At 49.5% G+C, this 20,596-nt stretch overlaps 2 protein-coding genes across 2 annotated transcripts in view; both read right to left on the bottom strand.

Annotated features, from left to right (window-relative positions):
* LOC122391926 overlaps positions 1–20,596 on the bottom strand; it is an 85,847-nt gene that overhangs the window by 50,928 nt on the left and 14,323 nt on the right. Inside the window, exons 2-10 of the mRNA XM_043386271.1 lie at positions 16,424–16,778; positions 6,531–6,701; positions 5,373–5,525; positions 4,518–4,637; positions 3,801–3,952; positions 2,508–2,616; positions 1,979–2,199; positions 1,486–1,582; positions 577–707 (exon numbers count right to left, since the gene is read on the bottom strand). Of these exons, the coding sequence (XP_043242206.1) occupies positions 577–707; positions 1,486–1,582; positions 1,979–2,199; positions 2,508–2,616; positions 3,801–3,952; positions 4,518–4,637; positions 5,373–5,525; positions 6,531–6,699 (1,152 nt within the window). The 5' untranslated portion in view covers positions 6,700–6,701; positions 16,424–16,778. The remainder of the gene's footprint in view (positions 1–576; positions 708–1,485; positions 1,583–1,978; positions 2,200–2,507; positions 2,617–3,800; positions 3,953–4,517; positions 4,638–5,372; positions 5,526–6,530; positions 6,702–16,423; positions 16,779–20,596) is intronic.
* LOC122391375 (cyclin-dependent kinase 20-like) lies at positions 19,475–20,500 on the bottom strand. The gene has a single exon (XM_043385189.1). The coding sequence runs from the start codon at positions 20,498–20,500 to the stop codon at positions 19,475–19,477; it is 1,026 nt and encodes a 341-aa protein (XP_043241124.1).

The raw sequence follows: 20,596 nt of genomic DNA on the forward strand, positions 1-20,596 counted from the left end.
ATGGCCCGCCACCACGCCAAAGGGTTATTCCCGGTGCCGAATCCATTACCGGGGATGGGACGATAAGCCCAGTTGGATGCTTTAATGGTTTGTTTTTCGGTCTGGGACTGACAAACATCGAGATGAGGGCATTGACTAACAATTTATCCGTATTTTTGGTCATCTCATTGAAGGCTGATCACAATGTCTAAAGTTTAGAGCATTGTAACAGAAACAATTCCAACCATAAAACATTTACTCATGAATGAATCATTTTTTAATGAGTCTCTCTCTCTCTCTCTCTCTCTCTCTCTCTCTCTCCCTCTCTCTCTCTCTCTCTCTCTCTCTCTCTCTCTCTCTCTCTCTCTCTCTCTCTCTCTCTCTCTCATTTCCCATCTTCTCGAAGTTGCTGCAGAATGTGAGAACTTCAACAGTCGTCATGCTCATTTACGCTAGTTCGAGCATCCGAGCAACGAAGGAGCGACTGGGCCGCGTGCGTTGCCCGATAATCAGCCCTGCTGGACAGTTCTAGCACACAAGGAATTAACTACATTCCTCCTCACCGCTCTCTCACCGCTCTCTACCTCTGCCTCTCACCTGAACTTGGAACATATCGCCGTCGGTGTCACCAGCTTTACTTGAAGCGGTGAACACACGCACGTCGCTGGGCATGTCGTCTGTTCTGAGCAGCTCCGTGAGCGTCGTCAGCGGTGCAATCCGCGGCACCACTGGTCCACACGAGAGCACAACTGTTAGCGCTAGCAGAAGCGGCATTTAGTAAACACAGCTAGATGTTTTGCAGATAAAATAATGTTTGAGATCCGGAAGACAAAGGTACCGGCAGGTAGAGGCCAGAGGCCAGAGGGGTACATAAAAGGCATCGATTTGATAAACCAGCTGAAGTCCAGAGACTGGCTCACTAACAATGCGTTTAGTAGGTGTTTCCAGCACTCAAGAACATAATTTTGGATGAATGTCAAGTAAGTTGTGAAAGTCGACTCATTCAGCAGGAGAAAAGCAAACGTAGGGAGAAAAGTCTCTCTCTCTCTCTCTCTCTCTCTCTCTCTCTCTCTCTCTCTCTCTCTCTCTCTCTCTCTCTCTCTCTCTCTCTCTCTCTCTCTCTCTCTCTCTCTCTCTCTCTCTCTCTCTCTCTCCCTCTCTCTCTCTCTCTCCCTCCCTCCCTCGCTCCCTCTCCCTCTCCCTCTCTCTCTCTCTCTCTCTCTCTTTCTTTCTTTCTTTCTTTCTCTCTCTCTCTCTCTCTCTCTATCTCTCCCTCTCTCCCTCCCTCCCTCCCTCTCCCTCTCCATCTCTCTCTCACTCACTCTCACTCTCACTCTCTCTCTCTCTCTCTCTCTCTCTCTCTCTCTCTCTCTCTCTCTCTCTCTCTCTCTCTCTCTCTCTCTGTCTCTCTCCCTCCCTCCGTCCTTCCCTCCCTCTCTCAGGATACTTTCCAAAATCACAAACACTTCTAAAATATATCTGAAGCCGAACTAACTCAGAACATACCTCCACTTTGCGGAGACATACACTCCAGCTGGACATCCGAGGGCCGGTCCTCGACTGTTGAGAGCCGCAGCAGCACGGGACAGTCGGCGATCGGGCCCTGTGTGTGACACGGGAGGGAGGTGTGAGACACTGCAGACTGCAGAGGACAGTTGGGTCGGTTACCGAATGGAGGAGTAGGAAACTGAGGTATGAAATATTGGAACAGGATGGATTGGAAAGGGATACATCGGAAATGGTTGAGTTGTTGGGCCGCTGCAGGCGACTAAAGACAATGCGGGATTCAAAATGTGATAGAAAGAAACGTAAGACTAAACATCAGGAAAAAGTCGAGAACACATCATTGTGCGCGTCAGTTACCATTAATATAACCGCTAATTACTAAAAAAAAAAACACCGAGGTTAACCTCGACTACGACCCAAGACAAATCGCGAGGACATAAATAGGCACCGCCAGCGACATCTGAACAATGTCCTCTGGCACTCCGGCGCCTACCTTGTTCAGCACCATGCCGCTGGCGCCATCTACGAGCATGAGCTGCGACCGCGGCGGGCCCTGGTGCTCCTGCTCGTCGCTGTCCGGGTCCTCACGCAGCAGGCCGGCCACCAGGAGGTCAGCGACCCCGTCCGAGGTCAGGTCATCGAGCAGCACCGGCGGCAGCAGCGACAGGGGCCGCGAGGTCGAGTTGTGCTCGTGGAGATACCATTCGACGCGTCCTGTGGGTCAGGCCAGCAAGGCTGCTCATGGAGTTACAGCTCCACTGAGTTCGGCCTTAAACGAAGTGAAAAGAAGGACGGGGTGGACCAAGGAAAGGTTAGGCTTAAAAACTGAGTCCAAAGGAGCGCGATCATGATGATATCGCGTCTATAAAATGCAGTTTAAACGGGGTTTTACCTCCAAACGTTTCACATCTCAATAACCATCATCAGCTGCGCACATGCCGTGAAAAGGAGCAAATATTTTAGACGTTTCTGTAAAGTTCCCAGCCTACCCTGTCCTACGGCACTGATGCCACTACACTGACGTTTGTCCATGTTGACCAGCGCCATCATGCTGGAGCCGCCGGTGGCCAGACACTCGAAGATGCCGTTCGAGTTGAGGTCCAGACCGCCGCACCGCAGGTCCACAGGCGCCTGGGAACGGAGCGAAGCTGCATCACTAACGGTGAAGGGGAGGGGAACTTGCTGGGGAACGGAGAGAATGCTTGCCAGCATTGCTGGTAGTGACGGTAGACGTGATTTATGAAACTGTGACACTGACACTGTGACGCTGCACTATGACGCTAACACCCAAACCACAGGGCGCAAGCAAAACAAAGTAATAGCGATACACTGTGAGAGGCACGCAACGATGGTAGTATAGCTACAGACTAATGGGTCGCGGCGAACATTTGATGAGCGCCAGTCGTGACACCGTAACCCAATTGTGGGAGCTATCAGTTACCAATTGCAACTCGCGTCGATACTAATGCGACCTAATGCGCCATATTATAATGATCTTAATATGAGTGACAGAGTATGCCTGACCAGCGACCTTATCTACAACATCCCACAGCATTGCTAAGTCTAATCACGTGCCGTTGGCTCATCATGTCAGATTACAGTCTACTCGTATTTACATAAACGCAACCTCACACTCAGTATATTCAGTTCGTAGCAAGGAGATGTTTCTTTTTGAAGCGTCACTATTTATACACTATGTAGTATGTTGAGCAATTATATTGGGCATTCTATTCACAGATCGTCTATTTAATTTAACATAGGTCCGGCAGTACTTGTCAAAAGCCAGAGCCTGTTTCATTTAATACAGCTACCCTAACGGTGCGTGTTTCTACATGCTTAGAGCGTGCTCACCTAGTTAGTTAGTTATTAGAGGTCCTGTTGACAGAGTTTCTGTCTCACCTAATAGGGTCCTGGGCTCTGTTCGGTCTCGGTGGCTGTTTTTATATCAGCGTGCTGTCGGTTTTCCCATATAAGGAAGTTCTTGCTGGCGCTACTTGACCTCTCATTGGTCAAATGATGAGACCACGTGAATTTGACCAATGAGGAGCCAAGAAATAACAGCATACTCGCAGCCTGCTGATAAAAAACGGCGACCGAACATCGCCCTGGATGTCAGAGTTTCTTTCTCAGTCTCTCATCTCATACAGATCCTGTAAATGCCAGAGTTTGTCTCGCTCTCTCACTTCGTACAGGTCCTGTTGCCAGAGTTTCTGTATGAGTCTCTCACCTCGTACAGATCCTGTTGCCAGAGTTTCTGTATGAGTCTCTCACCTCGTACAGGTCCTGTTGCCAGAGTTTCTGTATGAGTCTCTCACCTCATATAGGTCCTGTTGCCAGAGTTTCTGTCCACTGGAGGAGGCCACCACCATCAGGCCTCCTGCCGTGGAGTCCTGCCGTCGGAATCCAAACACCACGTCTGCCGAGTCGACATAGACGGTGGGCGCCGCCAGCAGACGAGTGGTGACCACTGAATGGCGGACAGGGGGGGGGGGGGAATAACGTAGCATTTGTAATCAACATCTGACACAAAATAGTATGATCAAGTGGCATAAGTAAATGTGTTAGAGTGGAACAAGTACCTAATGGGACGTTGCTGGCCCTTATCGTTTCAGGTAACGAAGTATTATGTTGCGGTATTGAAATCTGAGAACTTCACACACAATAGCTGTCCGACTGTAACTGGCAAATTCATCACTAAAGGTATATCGCTTTTTTAATGTGAGGAATGCAAATACAAGCAATGCCACATAAGAAACTGCAGGACAGAGACACATTCCTTACGCGGCGTTAATGGGACAAACTCTAAGCAAAAACTCCGCGTGTGATTGGTCCAACAAAGGATCTCAAATGACTTATGACCTTATCAACAAATTCTTCTAGTTTTTTCGCATTGCTTTCATAGGAACAAGCACCAAACATCAGTGATACTGTAACGGACATGTTTTAAACTCAAACTAACACAGTATACTCATCACTTAGCCACATCCACCAAATATCTGTTGTGATTTTGCAGTGCTGCGATGATTACTCACTGATGCCGGGAAACATGACCTCGTAGTCCCTGCGGACGGAGGATTGCTCCAGTCCCGATCCCAGTCCCAGACTGCAGCCGTACCACTGGCAGGGAACCAGCCACACGGCCACGCTAATCACTGGAACGGACAGGGGTTATTGTCAGACCCAGACTACAGCCGTACGGCGTACAGGGAACTAGCCACACGGCCACGCTGATCACTGGAACGGGATAAAACGAAAAACAAGAGTCAAGAACAACACGCCAGTTTATCAATAATCTCTGCCATGACACGCCAAATGACATACACCCATACCACGAATGTCCAGTAGGCTGCTAGTGGTAATGCATCATTCATCGGGAAAATAGGAATTAATCCATTTGACATACGGAAAGATAATACAGACATCAAAAGGCTTTTAAACCCCTGTTGATCATTATTGTCGCCAGTTAGTTTCCCGTTACCCGTCACCGTCACCGGTCATTGCCCTGCCAACATTACCGGTTAGTGACCCCGTTACCAGTTCGTTACCCTGTTACCCCTACCATTACCAGTTAGTCACCCGGTTACCGGCAGTACTTTCCCGCTACCAGCTAGTTACCCTGTTATCGGTTAGTTGCACCGACACCAGTTATTTAGCCCGTTTCCCGCCACCGTTAGTCCGTTACCACTTAGCTACCCCGTTACCGGTTAGTATGAGCAGACACTAGGCGGTGACGAGACAAATGAATAATGACGCTACTCCCACGTCTCTTTACACAGTTACGGGTTTGTTGCCCCGTTAACCTTCCCTTCACCGTTACCGGTTACTTACTCCGTTACCAGTCAGTTACCTCGTTCCCCGCGACCGTTACCGGTTAGTAGCCCCGTTACCGGTTAGTATGAGCAGACAGGCGGTGACGAGACACGCCTTCTTGGTGACTGAGAGGGGCCGCGGCTGTCGGATGTCCGGCGTGGCCTGCAGTGCTCCGAGCGCGTCCTCCTCGTCCAGAAGCTGGTACCGCTTCACAGGACGCGTCGCCGCCTCTGGGGGTAGAGTGAGGTCAGGTCAGAGGTACCGCTTCACAGGACGGGTCGCCGCCTCTGAGGGGAGAGGTCGGAGGTCAGGTCAGAGGTCAGCTGGTACCGCTTCACAGGACGCGTCGCCGCCTCTGTGGGCAGGTCAAAGGTCAGACCAGAGGTTAGGTCAGAGGTCAAAGGTCAGGTCAGAGGTCAGGGTACGTCAGAGTACCGTTCCACCGGACGGGTCGCCGCCTCTAGGGCCAGGTCAGAGGTCCGGGCAGGGCAGGGTAGCACTTCACCGGCCGGGTGGATCATAAATAGCTATCGAATAAATGCCCCGTTGAACTTTTGCTCAAATAAGTACAAAACTGGATCCAACCAGATTCCAATAAGCTAACAAGGGAAGCTGATGCAACTCATTATCATTACGGAATTGATGCAACAATGTTTTACATGGGTCATCACGCAATATCAGGCATGGCCAATGGTCATGCAATATCGCAGCACGAAATAATATGAAATGTACTCGAAAAGCACACCCTAACTCTTAAGACTCTACCATGACCCTGCGAGTTTTAAACCTTGCCATATCAATCTATAATGAGTCTCTGAATTAATAATGTGAATATCGGACAAAGCTACCCACGATTGTAGTTGCTACAAATAATTTTCGGACAAAGTGCTCTCCGAGCTACAAGGGTTACCTCGCTTTTACCACCCATGCTCCAATGACTCCGAAGGTCAATCAATTTATTCAGAGTAAAGCAGGATATTTGACCCAAACATCATACCACGCGACACGCGTCCTTCCCTTACCCATTACTCATTGTCCGCTCTTCTTGAACACAACTAGTTTATCTTGGACCCAACGACCTCTCGTCGTCGTCCCCAGTCTGTTCCCAAAGCACATTCGCCCCTATCACCAGCTCACCACCAGCGTGCTTTTTATCTTCGAACCATCGCCCCTATGCACAGCGGACCGACCCAGTCGTTCTATTCCATCCTTCCTTCGAAACGCCACCTGCTCACCTCTGAACGCCATCGGCGCCGTCTGCAGGCTCGGTTTGCCGTTTCGGGCGCCCTTGTGCCGATGTCTCCGCGGGGGTCGGGTGTACAGGTCGTCCTCCTCTTCTGAGCTGAGGTCGTCGACCAGTTCAGTCACCGGTAGACGAGCGTACTCGGCACTGGTGCTCGGCATGGCTGCGGGGGACAGTATTTAGATGTCACACTGAGTGCTTTTTGTGAGGGATACGGGTCATGTAATCGCCAGATGGAGCTACTGTGAGCTCCTGCACTGTGCTCCCTCTACCGTGAGGAAAAAAAATCATCAGGTCAAGTTAGGCAGGAGCGGCGAAAGACCTTCAATTAGGGGGGGGGGGGCAATGCCGACTTTTGGTCCCATTCTTTCCATGCAACGCCCATAGGGCTAATGTTAAAATGCCAAAATCAAAGGGGGGCACGGTGCCCCGGTGCCCTCCCCGTTCCGCCGCCTATAAAGTTAGGCCAGGATTCCCGATTCATATGCCACGTGACAGGTCACAGGGTGGGACAGACCTTCCAAACATGAGTTTGGGTTGTCAGGTCATGAGGCACTACTTTAGGTGGGCAGGATGTAAGATACTATCCGAGTCAGAATCTTGCTGCTTCACAAGCTGAACGGTCACAGGGCGACGGCAGATAACGCGTTTGGGGTCACCAGTATCAGGTCAGAGGCCACTGGACAGACATGGGTCATCTCAGGTGGTCAGGAGTCACATGACGAAGGCCGTAGGACAACAGACAATGCGGGAATCATAAGATGCACCACGGTGCAGACGTTGAAATCAGCGGGCGTATAAGTGTCAGGCACATGGGTAATTGAGTTACCATACCAGGTGGTAAAGGTCACAAAAGGTTAGAGGGCGATAGACGGGCTAGAGTTGAAGTTCAAAGGTCAATGACTAGGTGTGAACTATAAGGAGTCATGAACTTGATCATAGACCTTGAGTGAACTGACAACAAAGGTCAGGCTGGGGTACGACAGCCAGCATTGATCATTAGGTATTTTGGCCGTCTAAAACCAAGTGGAATCACTGCGAGTCATACCAGTGAAGGGTCGACAAGCGAAACAAATAAACACTTAACAAACAAGTAAATCGGGTCACTTTGCTGATCTTAACTGAACACTGGTCACTCAAGACCGATGGTCTCTCAGCGATGTTGCTTTTCGAAAACAAAGGTATCCGCTCTCAACTGCAAAGGTAAAAGAAATATGCCAGCCTTGGCTACTCCGACTTGTTGCCCCGAGGCAACTTTCGAGCAATAAGCAGGGTAGACCCCATATCGTAGACGCTGTATCTTCTTGCACCTCAAATATTGCATCGAGAGTTGTTAGAATAAGCGTTATAATAAATGGAAGACCGATCGACATTGAATAAACAACGAGTTCCATTGCAGCATAAATCTAGAGTGATAAACCCATATGGGTTTCATCCAGCGATTGATTTTATGATGACTTGCTTCTCATTAATCATCGCAATTTTCCGCACGCGTGCAGGGGCGGCGGATTCGGGGGGGGGGGGGGCAGGGGGGGCAGCTACCCCCTGGAAAACTCGTGGGGGGGCAAAAGTATCTTTTTGCCCCCCCCCCGATAATTTGTGACAAAGCTTAGACAAGAAAGCATATACCTGATTATTCTGTTCGATCATCTGAAGATGTAGCCAGATGCCCATATACTTTATCATAGGTACGTTGCCTTTCTTAAATGGTAAGCGTTCACGTTCAATTGAAGTTTTTCTTTCTTCAACCTAGTTTTGGAGGCATTATAAGCGTCAACGTGACGCAGCGGCAACCCAGGCCTTCAGTGACCGCTTACAGGGGCGACGGATACGGGGTGGCAGAGGAGGCATCGTTCCCTAAGAAACTTTTGGAGGAGGGGCAAACGTATATTCTTGCCCCTCCATAATTTGTGCCCTAAACATGAGGAAAATTTACATAACCTGATATTGCAGCAATGCGCTCCTACAGTTTGTCCAACGGTGCCTTTTGAATATGTGTAAATGCTAACCATTTCCGCCTTATATCATTATTTTTTGGTCTTTTCAGATTCGATTTATAGATGTGTGCAAGAGACGCAACTCATACCTTCACCGTTTGCGTCTATTTTGTACCTACATAAATGCCAAATCGCAATCGAGCGGAGACGAAAGGGCTAGCCATTCGCTTGCGGGTAGTTAGGACTGATGAGCGCCAGTGCACTGTAAAAAAATCTTACAAGCCCCTTGTAGGAAAACCGCTGGCGCAAAAATGAGCATGCAGCGACGTGTAAAAATCGCCTCATATTTAGCTAGTAAGAGGGTACAAGCTTGTTTCGTTAGTAAATGACAAGCCCACGCCTCATAAACCGAGCACCCCCGTGTCAGCCCCTCGTTTCGTTATTCGGTACCTCGTTTGAAAACGAGGGCAAAACCAGCAGATCGGTATGCCGATTAGGCTCCTTAGCAGGACTCGCCTGGTAACCCAACCAGCTAGCGCCTGCTATTGCTGCCCAGTAGTAATACTAGCTCAATTGCGTCACCCTTCTCCCCAGCCGCCCCTCCGACTGGTGGACGACCCGGCCAACGACAGCCACGACAGCGTGCCAGCCACGTTACAAAAAAAAACATACACACAAATATCGTTTATTACTTATTAACATACGATACAAAATATCTGAAAATATACATATTACAATATCATAGTGGAGTGGTGCAAAAGCTGATTCGAGTCACCAACAATAACAGTCACAAAATAATACGGTTGCATGAGACACGATCGGGCACTTCCACGGGCTCTGACGCAACGGCACTTACAACAGGCGAGTGAGCAAGTTGATCCTGCCATGTCAGGTACATTGTGCACTGTGCAGTCCATCAAATATTTGCCATACTTTGCAGATTCAAGCAAGTATTTTTTTCTGGGCGAGGCTTACCAACTAGTGGTGTCAATCGGAACTTGAATCTTCGGAATTCCGATTTTGTCCAATGTCCAATTCGGATTTCGGTTGGACAGTGGCAGCAGGCTTTGGACAACTTTGGACAATCGCTTGCTACACCTCAACATTTTTAAAAAGTAGTCGTGTTTAACATTGATTGGCTATTAGAAAGCTCAGCTTTCGATATGATTAACACTTTGAGCTTGTCACGGTACATGAAAAGCAAATTAAATAGCAGTGTTGAGTGTGAACTATTGCGTAGGTGTCGGACATCTTTGGACAAATGGCTGGCTTGGACATTTTTGGACAGACAATCGACGTAAGCATTGGACATTGGACGGACTTTGGACATACTTTTTCTGAAATTGCCACCATTATTACCAACAGAAATATCGCTGGCTTCCGGTATACCTTCATGCCTCAGTCTCCCACAACTTTGAGCAACTCTGCAAACAGAAAAGAAAATTAACTGCTGATTTTAAAATATCAGTGAGGATGGCTTTATTATCTACATCAACTGACTTTTGTATAAGATAAATCAATGTGAGGCAATATGTGTAGCTTACACATTTGGAAAAAAGGCTAGACACTAGACAGCAACTGAAAGAAAGTCCGTCTTCCAATAGTCGGAATTCAAACGAAACAGTGGCCCACAACGGTCAAGGGGTGAATTCTATGACGCAACATGTGTTCAGAATATTACAAAATAAATAAAATGTCGTCCATTGCTGCGTAAATATCATACAATATAACGTACCTTCGAAATATCCCAGTCCGAGAACTTCACAACGCACCGTGCCACAACACAACCGCACCAACCGCCGGCAGCCGCAGAACTGAACAATGGCGGCCGGAAATGACGGCCCCGCCGGAAGTGAAGGACGCGTTTTAGAAGCAGTCTCAGACTCGTCGCTGCTCACCGTAGCAGGAATTTATGAGGCACTACCGAATCAAAGTCGTTTCGCCTCATTCGGCAACACGAAAACCCTACCAGGACTAGTCCGATGATGAGTTTCCGACTAGGTGGCGTGTGCGCAGGATTATATTTAAAGCACGTGCAGGGCGGTGCCTCATTAGCCGACATAATAATGATATGACACGATAATGAAACACGCATGTAACTAGCATGCAACAAGCTTCTGGCGGATTTACTTATGAGACCATGCGTAGTTTTCCGACACAGCGCGAAATCTGTTGATAAGCAGGAAGGGGTGTTAGGGAAGCATTTAAGTTATTAGGTTACCGTTTGTAACCAATTGTTTCACGAGGCCACTCTTTAACTAACAACTCTCAGGCTGATAATGTCCCTATATATAACAGCAAGGTACAATGGACGACCGTGTAACCCACTCCTTGTCATAGAATTGGCTCGTGACATTTTTTTACAGTGTGGCGGCGCCACGAATTTTCGCCAGTGGGGGCAAGCTTGAGGTGACCCGACTGTTGTCTGATACGCCAATCTGCAAAATCCATGAGCAACTTGCCCCTAGATGTTGCCATTCAAAATTATTATGGTACTCATGTGACCTCGAATGACCTTTGGTTGACTTTGACACATGAAAAGTCCTTTGTGATGATTTCGTAGCCACTGATCACGATTCTGGCATCCATTTTGCTCTAAGCATTCATTTAAATGATGGGAAAACATGTCTTAATTAGGTACTAGATGCCGGCAGCGCTCTTGCGTTGCCTTGGGCCAGAATTGGATGAACGGAGCTGAGGGCACACACCGGGCAAAACCACCGAAACCCAGACTGAGCTCGGACTGAACCTGAAACCAACCGAAACATCCCAAAAATGCTTGAAAGCACGTGAGATGGGTGTCCCATAAGTTCGTTTTCACCTAAATGTTACGTTTATAGGCTCTCTTGCTTAAAGGCACGCTGGAATTGGTTCGTAACTGAGCTTACGTGGTTGCCATGGCTGGTAGCAATATGCTCCACAGTAACTAATTTCTGTAGACAAAATAGCTTTTGCTAGAGAGCCCGCTTCCTACAGAGACGGCTAACGCCGCAACATAGAGGTCTCCGATACGGGTACGTCTTGGTATTTAGTCAGCACGTGACCATTCTCGACGATTAAGGGTGATTGAGGCCAACCAGTCTGTACCCAATGTCCATCGCTAACTGGACGCACAGTCAGCAAGTGACGCCGATGATTTGTCGGGAGTCAATCACGGTGAATGAACATGAGTAGGAGAATGAGTGGGAGTAGGAGATATGCGACAGACGGTCCGAGAACGAACGTTTTGCTGATGCACTTGATACGGGGACCGTCAAAAACAGGCGTACTATTATAACCGCTTATCATGAATGTTGCACTGGTCTTCCGTTCCCTTTTCAACATCAGCCAAATTTTGTGGGGGCAAAAACATAGTCTTGCCCCCACGGCCTCCTGCCAGTGGGGGCAGTCTGCCCCCACTGCCCCCACGGTGGCGCCGCCCTTGATGAGCGCTCATAATAAGCCACTCCCCTGATTTTTCGAGCGCAACAGTTTCCAGCGCATAAAATGGTAAACGCCGAGGTCGTACACATTGACGACATTGACCAATGCACGGTATGGTATGACACCCAAAGGCCAGTCATCAGAGATCTGCTTTGGGCATTCGGAGGCTTGTGTGGGGCCAGTGTAAAAACTGGATGTTCACAGTTCAATATCCGCTTTATTTCAGTTTTCACTATTAAAAAAGTAAAAATTAATGTTGGAAACTTTTGAGGGTAAGGGCACTGATCATTAGTGGGCCCCCTCTGGCTAAAGGCTGACTATATACCTATAGAATAAAGAGCATCAAACACGAACAGTAGCGGCGGAACACCTTCAATTAAAGGGACCCTCCCACCTTCAAAAAAGTTAATGAATTGGCATGAAAGTGATGTCCCTTGGTTCAGAAAGAGCGAAAACGAATATCTACCAAATTTCACCGAAAAATATTCACTGGTTTTCAAGATATTAGGCTTTTACTTTTGTTTACTTTTTGGGATCTCCCCTGTTACTAGCGACTTTATTTGGAAGCAATAATTTGGCAGCCTTAAAGTGCGGCAGACGTTGCGCGCAAAGCAGCGTATACCACCACGTGTTAACGATGGTTTTAGTCTAAGATTTAAAAATCGTTAGATCTCCGCTGACGTCACAAATTCTAAGGGGGCATTCCAATGCATTAGCCCCTTAGAATCCGAAAACTGCAAGTTTGAAATTCCATATCTTCGAATTAAAGCATTTTTCGATGTTGTGAGTGCCCAAACCGGTATTTGCAGGCCATGGCCACCAATTTGGCTATCTCAACTCAAAACTAATGTTAACCCGCGAGTTGCTGGGGGGGGGGGCGTTAAACGCCCCCACTTTTTTCGCCAGGCCATAGCATAAAAACGGCGCGCCGCAGGCGTGCCAAATTTTGGGTACCTGTAGGGAATTGATTGAAGTTTATTGTGACAAAGTTTCAAAAAAATCGGTCGGGAAATTTTTGAGATATCGAGGTTTTAGTGACGTCATGATTTCTGAGTTTTCGACCAAAAACGGCATATGTTCAAAAAATCATATAAAATCACAGAATAGACATATAGACATGCCGTAAACGCCATTAGACTGCCAATACCATGGAGAAGCAAATGGCTATCTTCGATTATTGATTATCGTTCCGCATTTTCCAAAATCTTGAACTGAATCTTGGCAATTTCTCGTGACTTCACGACCATGATACATGAATTTCTTAAATTGAACTTTTTTAGCCAAACACGTACACATATGATAAAATGAATGTCACCATCGTGTTCTACGCCCCAAATTACCCATAAAACATGTGTCACAGGCTGCGAATATCAGTTTTTATATTCGGGGATATGTGCCTGCCCGGTTGACCTGACCTTGACCCTGACCTATGCTTGACTGACCCCTGCATGGAGCTGACACTCTTGTAGGCCTTATATGATGGATTGTGCACCGTTTTGACAGAGTTTATGACGAAAGGCGCCCATTGCGAAGTCCTGAAGTCCATGCTACTGAAAGCCCGATTTCAGGTGTTTGACCTGACCTTGACCTGACCTGTGACCTCGAAATTCAACTTTAAAGTACTCATCTGAAGCATCTCGTCGCGTTCTTTCGTTTTCCGCCTCGTGCGTTTCGCTGCGCCTATTGGTTCTCGAGTTATCGGCTGGGGGCGTTTAACGCCCCCCCCCCAGCAAACGGTGGGTGGCGAAATACCCCAGCAACTGCCGGGTTAAGGTGGGAGTGTCCCTTTAAGGGGGGGGGGGGCACTGCCGACTTTTGGTCCCACTCTTTCCATGCAACGCCCATAGGGCTAACGTTAAAATGCCAAAATCAAAGGGGGCACGGTGCCCCGGTGGCCTCCCCGTTCCGCCGCCTATGAACACGAAAGCAAAATCTGAGGCATTTTGGAAAAATGAGTATGCCCCGCAGCGTCCGATAACTACCACCTTCCAGTGGGTCAAGCCAACGGGGTCCAAGTCTATTATGGCACTTACCTAACGATAGCACTAACCTTGTCTCACTTTTTGTTGAAGGCTGTTCCGAATGGTTTCGGCCACAGACTGGCTGCACTGAGGTCGTTTAGTATGTGCAACTGTAATTAAAGCCACCTGAGGCACCCTGACACCAGGCTGAAGCTGGGTTGGTAATGCTTCGTCTTTGCAGATATCACTGGCCGCTGGTTCTCGAGTGCCTGAACCGGTAGATGTCGTGGCAAAATTTGGTGTGATAATTTGGACCTTACCGCAGTCAGCGCACCCTAAAGCCTTAATAAAGAAACGCCCTACCCAGAGCTTCTGAATTCTCGTTCCAGTCCACCGTTCCTTCACCCCAGCCCACCGCCACGCTCCCTCACCTCAGCCCTCCGCTCCCAGCTTGACGAGCGTTTGGGCCTTAGTTAAGCCGCTGTAGGCTAACTGTGTAAACCCATCGAGACAGCCCGTCTCGGTGAGCTTAGTTGGCGAACTACTGCCTTGGGGAGGGTTTCTGGCGGATCGCTGTCCCAATAGGTTTAGGTGCGGCCGACTGTCTCTGAATGTTTGAGCGGTCTCCTCCCGCTGTGAGCTAGTTTCAGTTGATATCTGTCTCAGAAATACTTTTTAAAGGAAGGTTAATCGGAAATCGAACGTAAAATGAACAGAGGAAATGGTAACGAGTTACCTCATTGAAGAATAGCGTTCGCCTACTTCAAAAGGCTTAGAACCGTTCTTCAACATCTAATATGTATGCGATCGGGTTATGGCACAACTTTTCCCATTGGAGCTTTTTTCTAATACAGCAATACGAAAAGCGTTACATCGTCCACTGGCGGATCCAGGGAGCGGACATTTAAAGTAACTATTTACTCTCCCTCCCCTGGCCCCTGCATCGCCAGAAATAGACAAAACGTACCTTATATTTCCTAATAATAACACTTTTATCAGGATTTTTTTTTTGCTTTATACAGTTCAGCAGTAGATCCGTAAGGAATCGAAATCCGAGGAGTTTTTGGATTTTGGACACTTTTTGGGTGGTGGTATGTCCCCTACAGCGTCGAAAACGCCTTTCTGGATCCGCCTATGACATCATCTCGACTGGGATCTTGCCCCCCCACGCCAAAATCGAATCCGCCGCCACTGCACGCGTGTGCCTCTGTCCGTACTCCGTACCCTACGTGTCTCCAACAGCCATCCAGTCCCGGTCGAGCGTTACACACAGTCAGCAATCTGACCGAGTTCCCCCCCCACCACCACCACCACCACCACGCACGAGAGGCGGTCGGGTCGCCCGCATTGCGAACACCTGCATGCCATGTCGATGTTCCCCTTCCCCTCCCCACCTGCTTACGAGCTTTTGACAACAAACGATGCATACAGAGTCGCCGGGGCTTCGAACCGCTAGCTTTTTTACAGACATTATAGCATTAACTCATCTAACACAATACATGAAATAAAATCTTTACTTCTCGGTGGAGCCGGCCGACTGCGAAATACACAGCCTCTCAAGCATCGTCGGAAAAATTAAATTAAGCCTTGTCTTGAGAAAAGTGTGGTCTCGCTCCTAGTTGCCCCCAGTAAGAGTTCACAGGCGATACTCATGATATATGAGGCAAGCCCGTCTCGACAGCTTATATTCTTCGGCACACAAGATTTGAACTTCTAATCACGCTCACTAAAGAAGCTTCCCGACCGTTTTCAGAGGACCATAGAGAATAGAGATGGATTAGCCTCTCTCAAATCTTTTCGAGAAGCTGCGGGCCACTTCGGCTGGGCCACGTTATTTTTAGACTGGGAGATCATACGAAGAGAAATTTATCGTAGGACGTAGACATTTTTGATTGAAGATTAATGGCGAACCTATCAACAAGAAATGCAACTGACCGACATCACATCGCAGTTCACATACCACGTGTAAGCAAGCAGAGCACAGTGAAACTTACGTGTCACGACCACGAGAGATGCAACTAATAAGTGCCACCGTACCATACTACGCATTTCTGGTACTCGTATGGTGCAGTATGGAGCAACACTGCAGAATAACAAATCGACATAAAATCCGGTAGCGCCGCCCCTGTTCACTATTGATTGAGCCGCCCAGACTTTGATCTGATTCCAATAAGACGGTCAGACTGATTGACGTATTTCCCGGAGATCCGTGGGCATCGATTTTCAATGATCTCTGACAGTTTATAAAAAGAATTAAAGCCAGCCATGAATTTTGACCGTTGGGGCCCAACGGTCAAGTTGGGCCGTCTTTCAGCCTTGGGTAGGTCTGGAAGTGTAACGTTTTGCAATAAGGTCGGGTCACGTGATGAATGATGCAAGCATCACCTCATTTCATAGGGTTCATTCCAGCTGTGTCAATTATGTACCAATGTTCCACTCAAAAGCAAAAGTCGGCGGGTTTACGCAGACGTCGTAAAGGGGCGTCGGATTTCCTATAAGAGACATTCACCAGATAACACAATTCAATATGGCCCAAACCGTCCCCGGAGTCCCACCCAGCTCACCTTTATATTTCTCCTCCTCTCGCGGCAGCTGATCCTCCTCTCCTCCCAGCTCCTCTCACTCTCCCTGAGGCTCCTCCTCAGTCCTCTCTCTCGCTCCTGGCTCCCACAGGGCACTCCTGAGCTCTCGCTCAGCTCTCGGAGCCAACCACAGCGTGCAGGAGCGGCAGCTATCTGGCCCAAGCCACGCGGAGACTATCGGCCAACTGGCGGCGTCCGACGACGCTGATGACGTCACACCGGTGACGTCACTCGGTCCGGGTCGCGTGGCGAGTCCGTCGGTGCCGATGGGGGCGGGGCGGGGGCGTCGGTCGATGAGAACGACGTCACCGACGGCGGAGGCGGGCGTCGGCGGAAGCTGTAGGGAGGATAGGAGTGTTAGGCGAGGTAGGAAGAGGAGAGTAGAGAGATTTGGTGAGTGTAAAGGTAGAGCAGCGAGGCGAGAGAGAACGTAAAAAGGTGTAAGGGGAGATCACAGACAAGGATTGTTGAAAGGTTATTTGGAGACGGCGCAAAAAGATGGGAAAGAGAGAGAGAGAGAGAGAGAGAGAGAGAGAGAGAGAGAGAGAGAGAGAGAGAGAGAGAGAGAGAGAGAGAGAGAGAGAGAGAGAGAGAGAGAGAGAGACCTGTCGGTGACGTCAGGAGATGACGTCCTAACTATGACGCGGGATTTGGCCGTGGCTAGAATAATGTGTAACATTATACGGACTAAGAGCCTGAATGCAGACCATTTCCGTCAGCGGAGATGGGTCCGCACCTTTTACAGGAAATGTCAACAACACCGTCACCTCCGGCACGTAGGTACCTCCTTAAAGCTAGCGCCTAGCCTTCTGGAACTATAACAATTACGGAGCAGCAATGCAGTCCAGATCTGAAATAGTACAAACTCTCACGGAACTTATCGAAAAGTAATTAGTGTTGATGCTGAAGGAGTCTCCTCAGTCAGGTCCGGTTGGCCACAAAGTTCGAAGATCGATGTTGGTACTTGGTTCAGCTGATAGTTTCGCAATTCGCACATAACTACATACCCACTATTCTGCATAAGGTAAGCTTTATGTAAAGCACAAAATGCGCACAATCCTTTTCCAGTCCATGCCGGTGACGCAGCCCACAACACCAAGCTTACACACGGTCAGCCAATCATACCTAACTGCCTTAGTTGCTACAGCTACTACAGCTACATCTACAATTCTACACCTTACAGCTACACCCCGCCCCCCCCCCCCCCCCACCACCCGACCCGCAGCCCTCCCTCCCCTCCCCTCCACAACACTGCGGGTGCCTTTCAGTGAATCAGTCCCGGTGATGGACCCCGCTCCCTCCCCTGCCCTGTCTGACTTCGATCTAGGTCAAAGAGCAGGGTACGATGACCCCTGACCCTTGACACCGACCACCGTGACCTTATGACGCCTTCACCCGGAACACTTTGTCGATGGAGACTGAAGTTAGCACTTTGCATTCCGTCGGTTCCATGCTACCAAGGAGGGATCATATGTTACTTTATTCCAAGTAAGTTTATGTTCAGCCGTCCGTTGGGAAGTCCAAGAGCTGCAAAGCATGAATAGCTTGAATAGCTTGATTAATCGTCGCAGTTGGACTCGAGACGAATGATCTAGGAGCAGTCCTAAAACAATACCAATTTGCTCCCAAGACCCAACCGTAATTGATTAACCCACGGCACTGTACGCTCCAGAAAGAGCCAACAATTCAATCTTCGGTGCAATTCGTTTCGCGTCTTGTGAACACGGCGTGGAGCTCGCCACTCGGTACGACCTTATCGCAGATAAGATAGTGCAGTCGGAGGCAGTGAACTGTCAGACTGGCGGCAGGGAGGTCTACGGCAGATAGCATGGAACCCCCCCCCCCCCCCCCCGGGTCGTAGCCCGTAGGTCAGAAGTCACAGCTATGTGGAGTATCGATTAATCTCATAAGAAGTCCGTAATCGGCTGTTTTATTAAGAAAAAAAAAACAGACCAAGTAAAGACTCGACCAAAAGGGTATAAGAACACTACCTCCAGAGAGACATTTTTCCCGCCTGAAACAGAAGGCTCGAACAACACTGAAAACAAACTTAAAACAAATAAATGCGGAACAACGTTTATTGTTGACCTGTTCAACATTGTTTTAGGTCAGAGGCAATAAATGCTGAACACATGAAATAACATCTTACCAATACATTTTACGCAGAACATACGCATAACTACGCATAACATAACAACGCAAAAATAGTTAGCATTTGCAATTTGAGTGGAGTGGATATCGGTGGACGAAATAAATACATTCTAACCTCTACAACAATCGTCGTAAGAGATCCATACGCATGTAACCGAGCTTCATTGACGAACAATAGTTGTGCATTGTGCAATTGTGATGTGGATCGACATCTAAGTGTGTACCGAGAACCACTTCTCTTTGCACAAGTGAATGTAAAAAACAACACTTTCTGTGGACGGCTCGGGCTGATGGACGGATCGTGACATGAAAGTAGGCTAGTGACATGAATTGCGCTCATCACTACTAGCTCATCACTACATAGTCCACGATGCTTACGTCAGAGGCAAATAACAGCACTGCCACTTGCCAGTGTTCATATATACGCAGACTGTTCCTTCCTCCAGCCTTCTACATACATGAGATACATTTATCACAACATACGAGAGGAAACACATGACCGGTAGTTGTTGAACAGGAGCAAAAGTTGTCGACCATTTATCCAACAAAGTCATCTGTAAGTGCACATCTATTTTTCTTCTAATAGTTTCACCTGGTTCTGGGTCTGCGTTGACACCACAGGCACCAAAGTCCCTCATTGACACCTTAGCACATAAACTCAGTAGCTGCTGTGCAGCGGCTCAGGCTTTCACAAACGAGCAAACATTATCATTTAGTCCGTCTACCGCACGCTTCAGCGCTCTCGATGTTCAGCGTCTCGTACACTTCAACTACCAGTCCCGTCATCTAGCGAGTCTCATTACGTTTAGGTATGTCTAGTCCAGCAGCCTGCGCTCCGTTGCATTCATGTGTCACTCTTCCCGTGGACTCCCATTCGCTCTATCACCAGTCGGGCTGGTCCGCCGCCCTCCGGATGGCCTCCATCTGCCGGTGGAATTGGCTCAGAATCTCCTCCAGCGGAGGCGGCTCCAGCTGGTGCGGCTGCAGGTGCGCCGGCAGGCGGCCCGCCGGCCGCGGCATCTCATCCTCCGTCGCCGGGGCCGGAGGAGACTGGAAGTAGGGCTGCTGGAGGGCCTGACGCGCCGCCAGGCGCCGGTCTGAACGGTAGACGAGAAGGCGACGCGCCAGCTCCACCGCCTCCGGCGCCGCCTCCGGGAACAGCACGTCCACGCCGGGCGAGCGGAACTCGGGGAACGGGATCTTGTTGAAGTCGGGCAGCTGCGACATGCCTGGCCAGCTCTCCTCGGTGGGCGAACCGAGCGTACGCAGCACCACCAGCAGCTGGTCGATGTCGTTCTCGCCGCGGAAGATGGGCGACCGGTTAAGCAGCTCGCCGAAGATGCAGCCGACCGCCCACAGGTCGACGCCCTGGTCGTACTGCCGCGCGCCGTAGAGGAGTTCAGGCGCCCGGTACCAGCGCGTGGCTACCTGGTGCGAGTACAACCGACCCCGGTCCAGCACCCGACTCAGGCCGAAGTCGGCCAGCTTGAGGACGCCCGCCGCGCTGATGAGTAGGTTAGCTGGCTTCAGGTCACGGTGGACGATCCCGCGGCAGTGCAGGTAGCCTGTGCCGCGCAGCAGCGCCTGCATGTAGTTCTTAACGTGCGGCGCGGGCAGCGGCCGGTCGGCGTCCCGGATGATCTCCGCCAGATCGGTCACCATGTGCTCGAACACCAGCACGAAGCCGGGTCCCTGGGGAAACACGTCCAGCAGGCGGACCACGTGGCGGGACTCGAGCTGCTGCAGGGTTTTGATCTCGCGCAGCATGGTCAGCGGCAGGCCGTCCTCCAGTCGCTTCAGCGCCACCTTCTTCAGGGCGACCACGTCGCCGGTGAGCAGCGACTCGGCGCGCAGCACCACGCCGTGAGCGCCCTCGCCGATCCGAGACACCACCTTGTAGTTGTTCATGATGAAGAGGATGGTGACGGAGAGGATTATGAGGCGAGTAGAAAGGTCGAGACGAAGACTTTTGCACGCTGAGGGTGGTAACGGGCGAAGATGAAG

The sequence above is a fragment of the Amphibalanus amphitrite genome, unplaced genomic scaffold, assembly GCF_019059575.1.
Source record: "Amphibalanus amphitrite isolate SeventyFive unplaced genomic scaffold, NRLGWU_Aamphi_draft 000022F_arrow, whole genome shotgun sequence".
Lineage (NCBI taxonomy): Eukaryota > Metazoa > Arthropoda > Thecostraca > Balanomorpha > Balanidae > Amphibalanus > Amphibalanus amphitrite.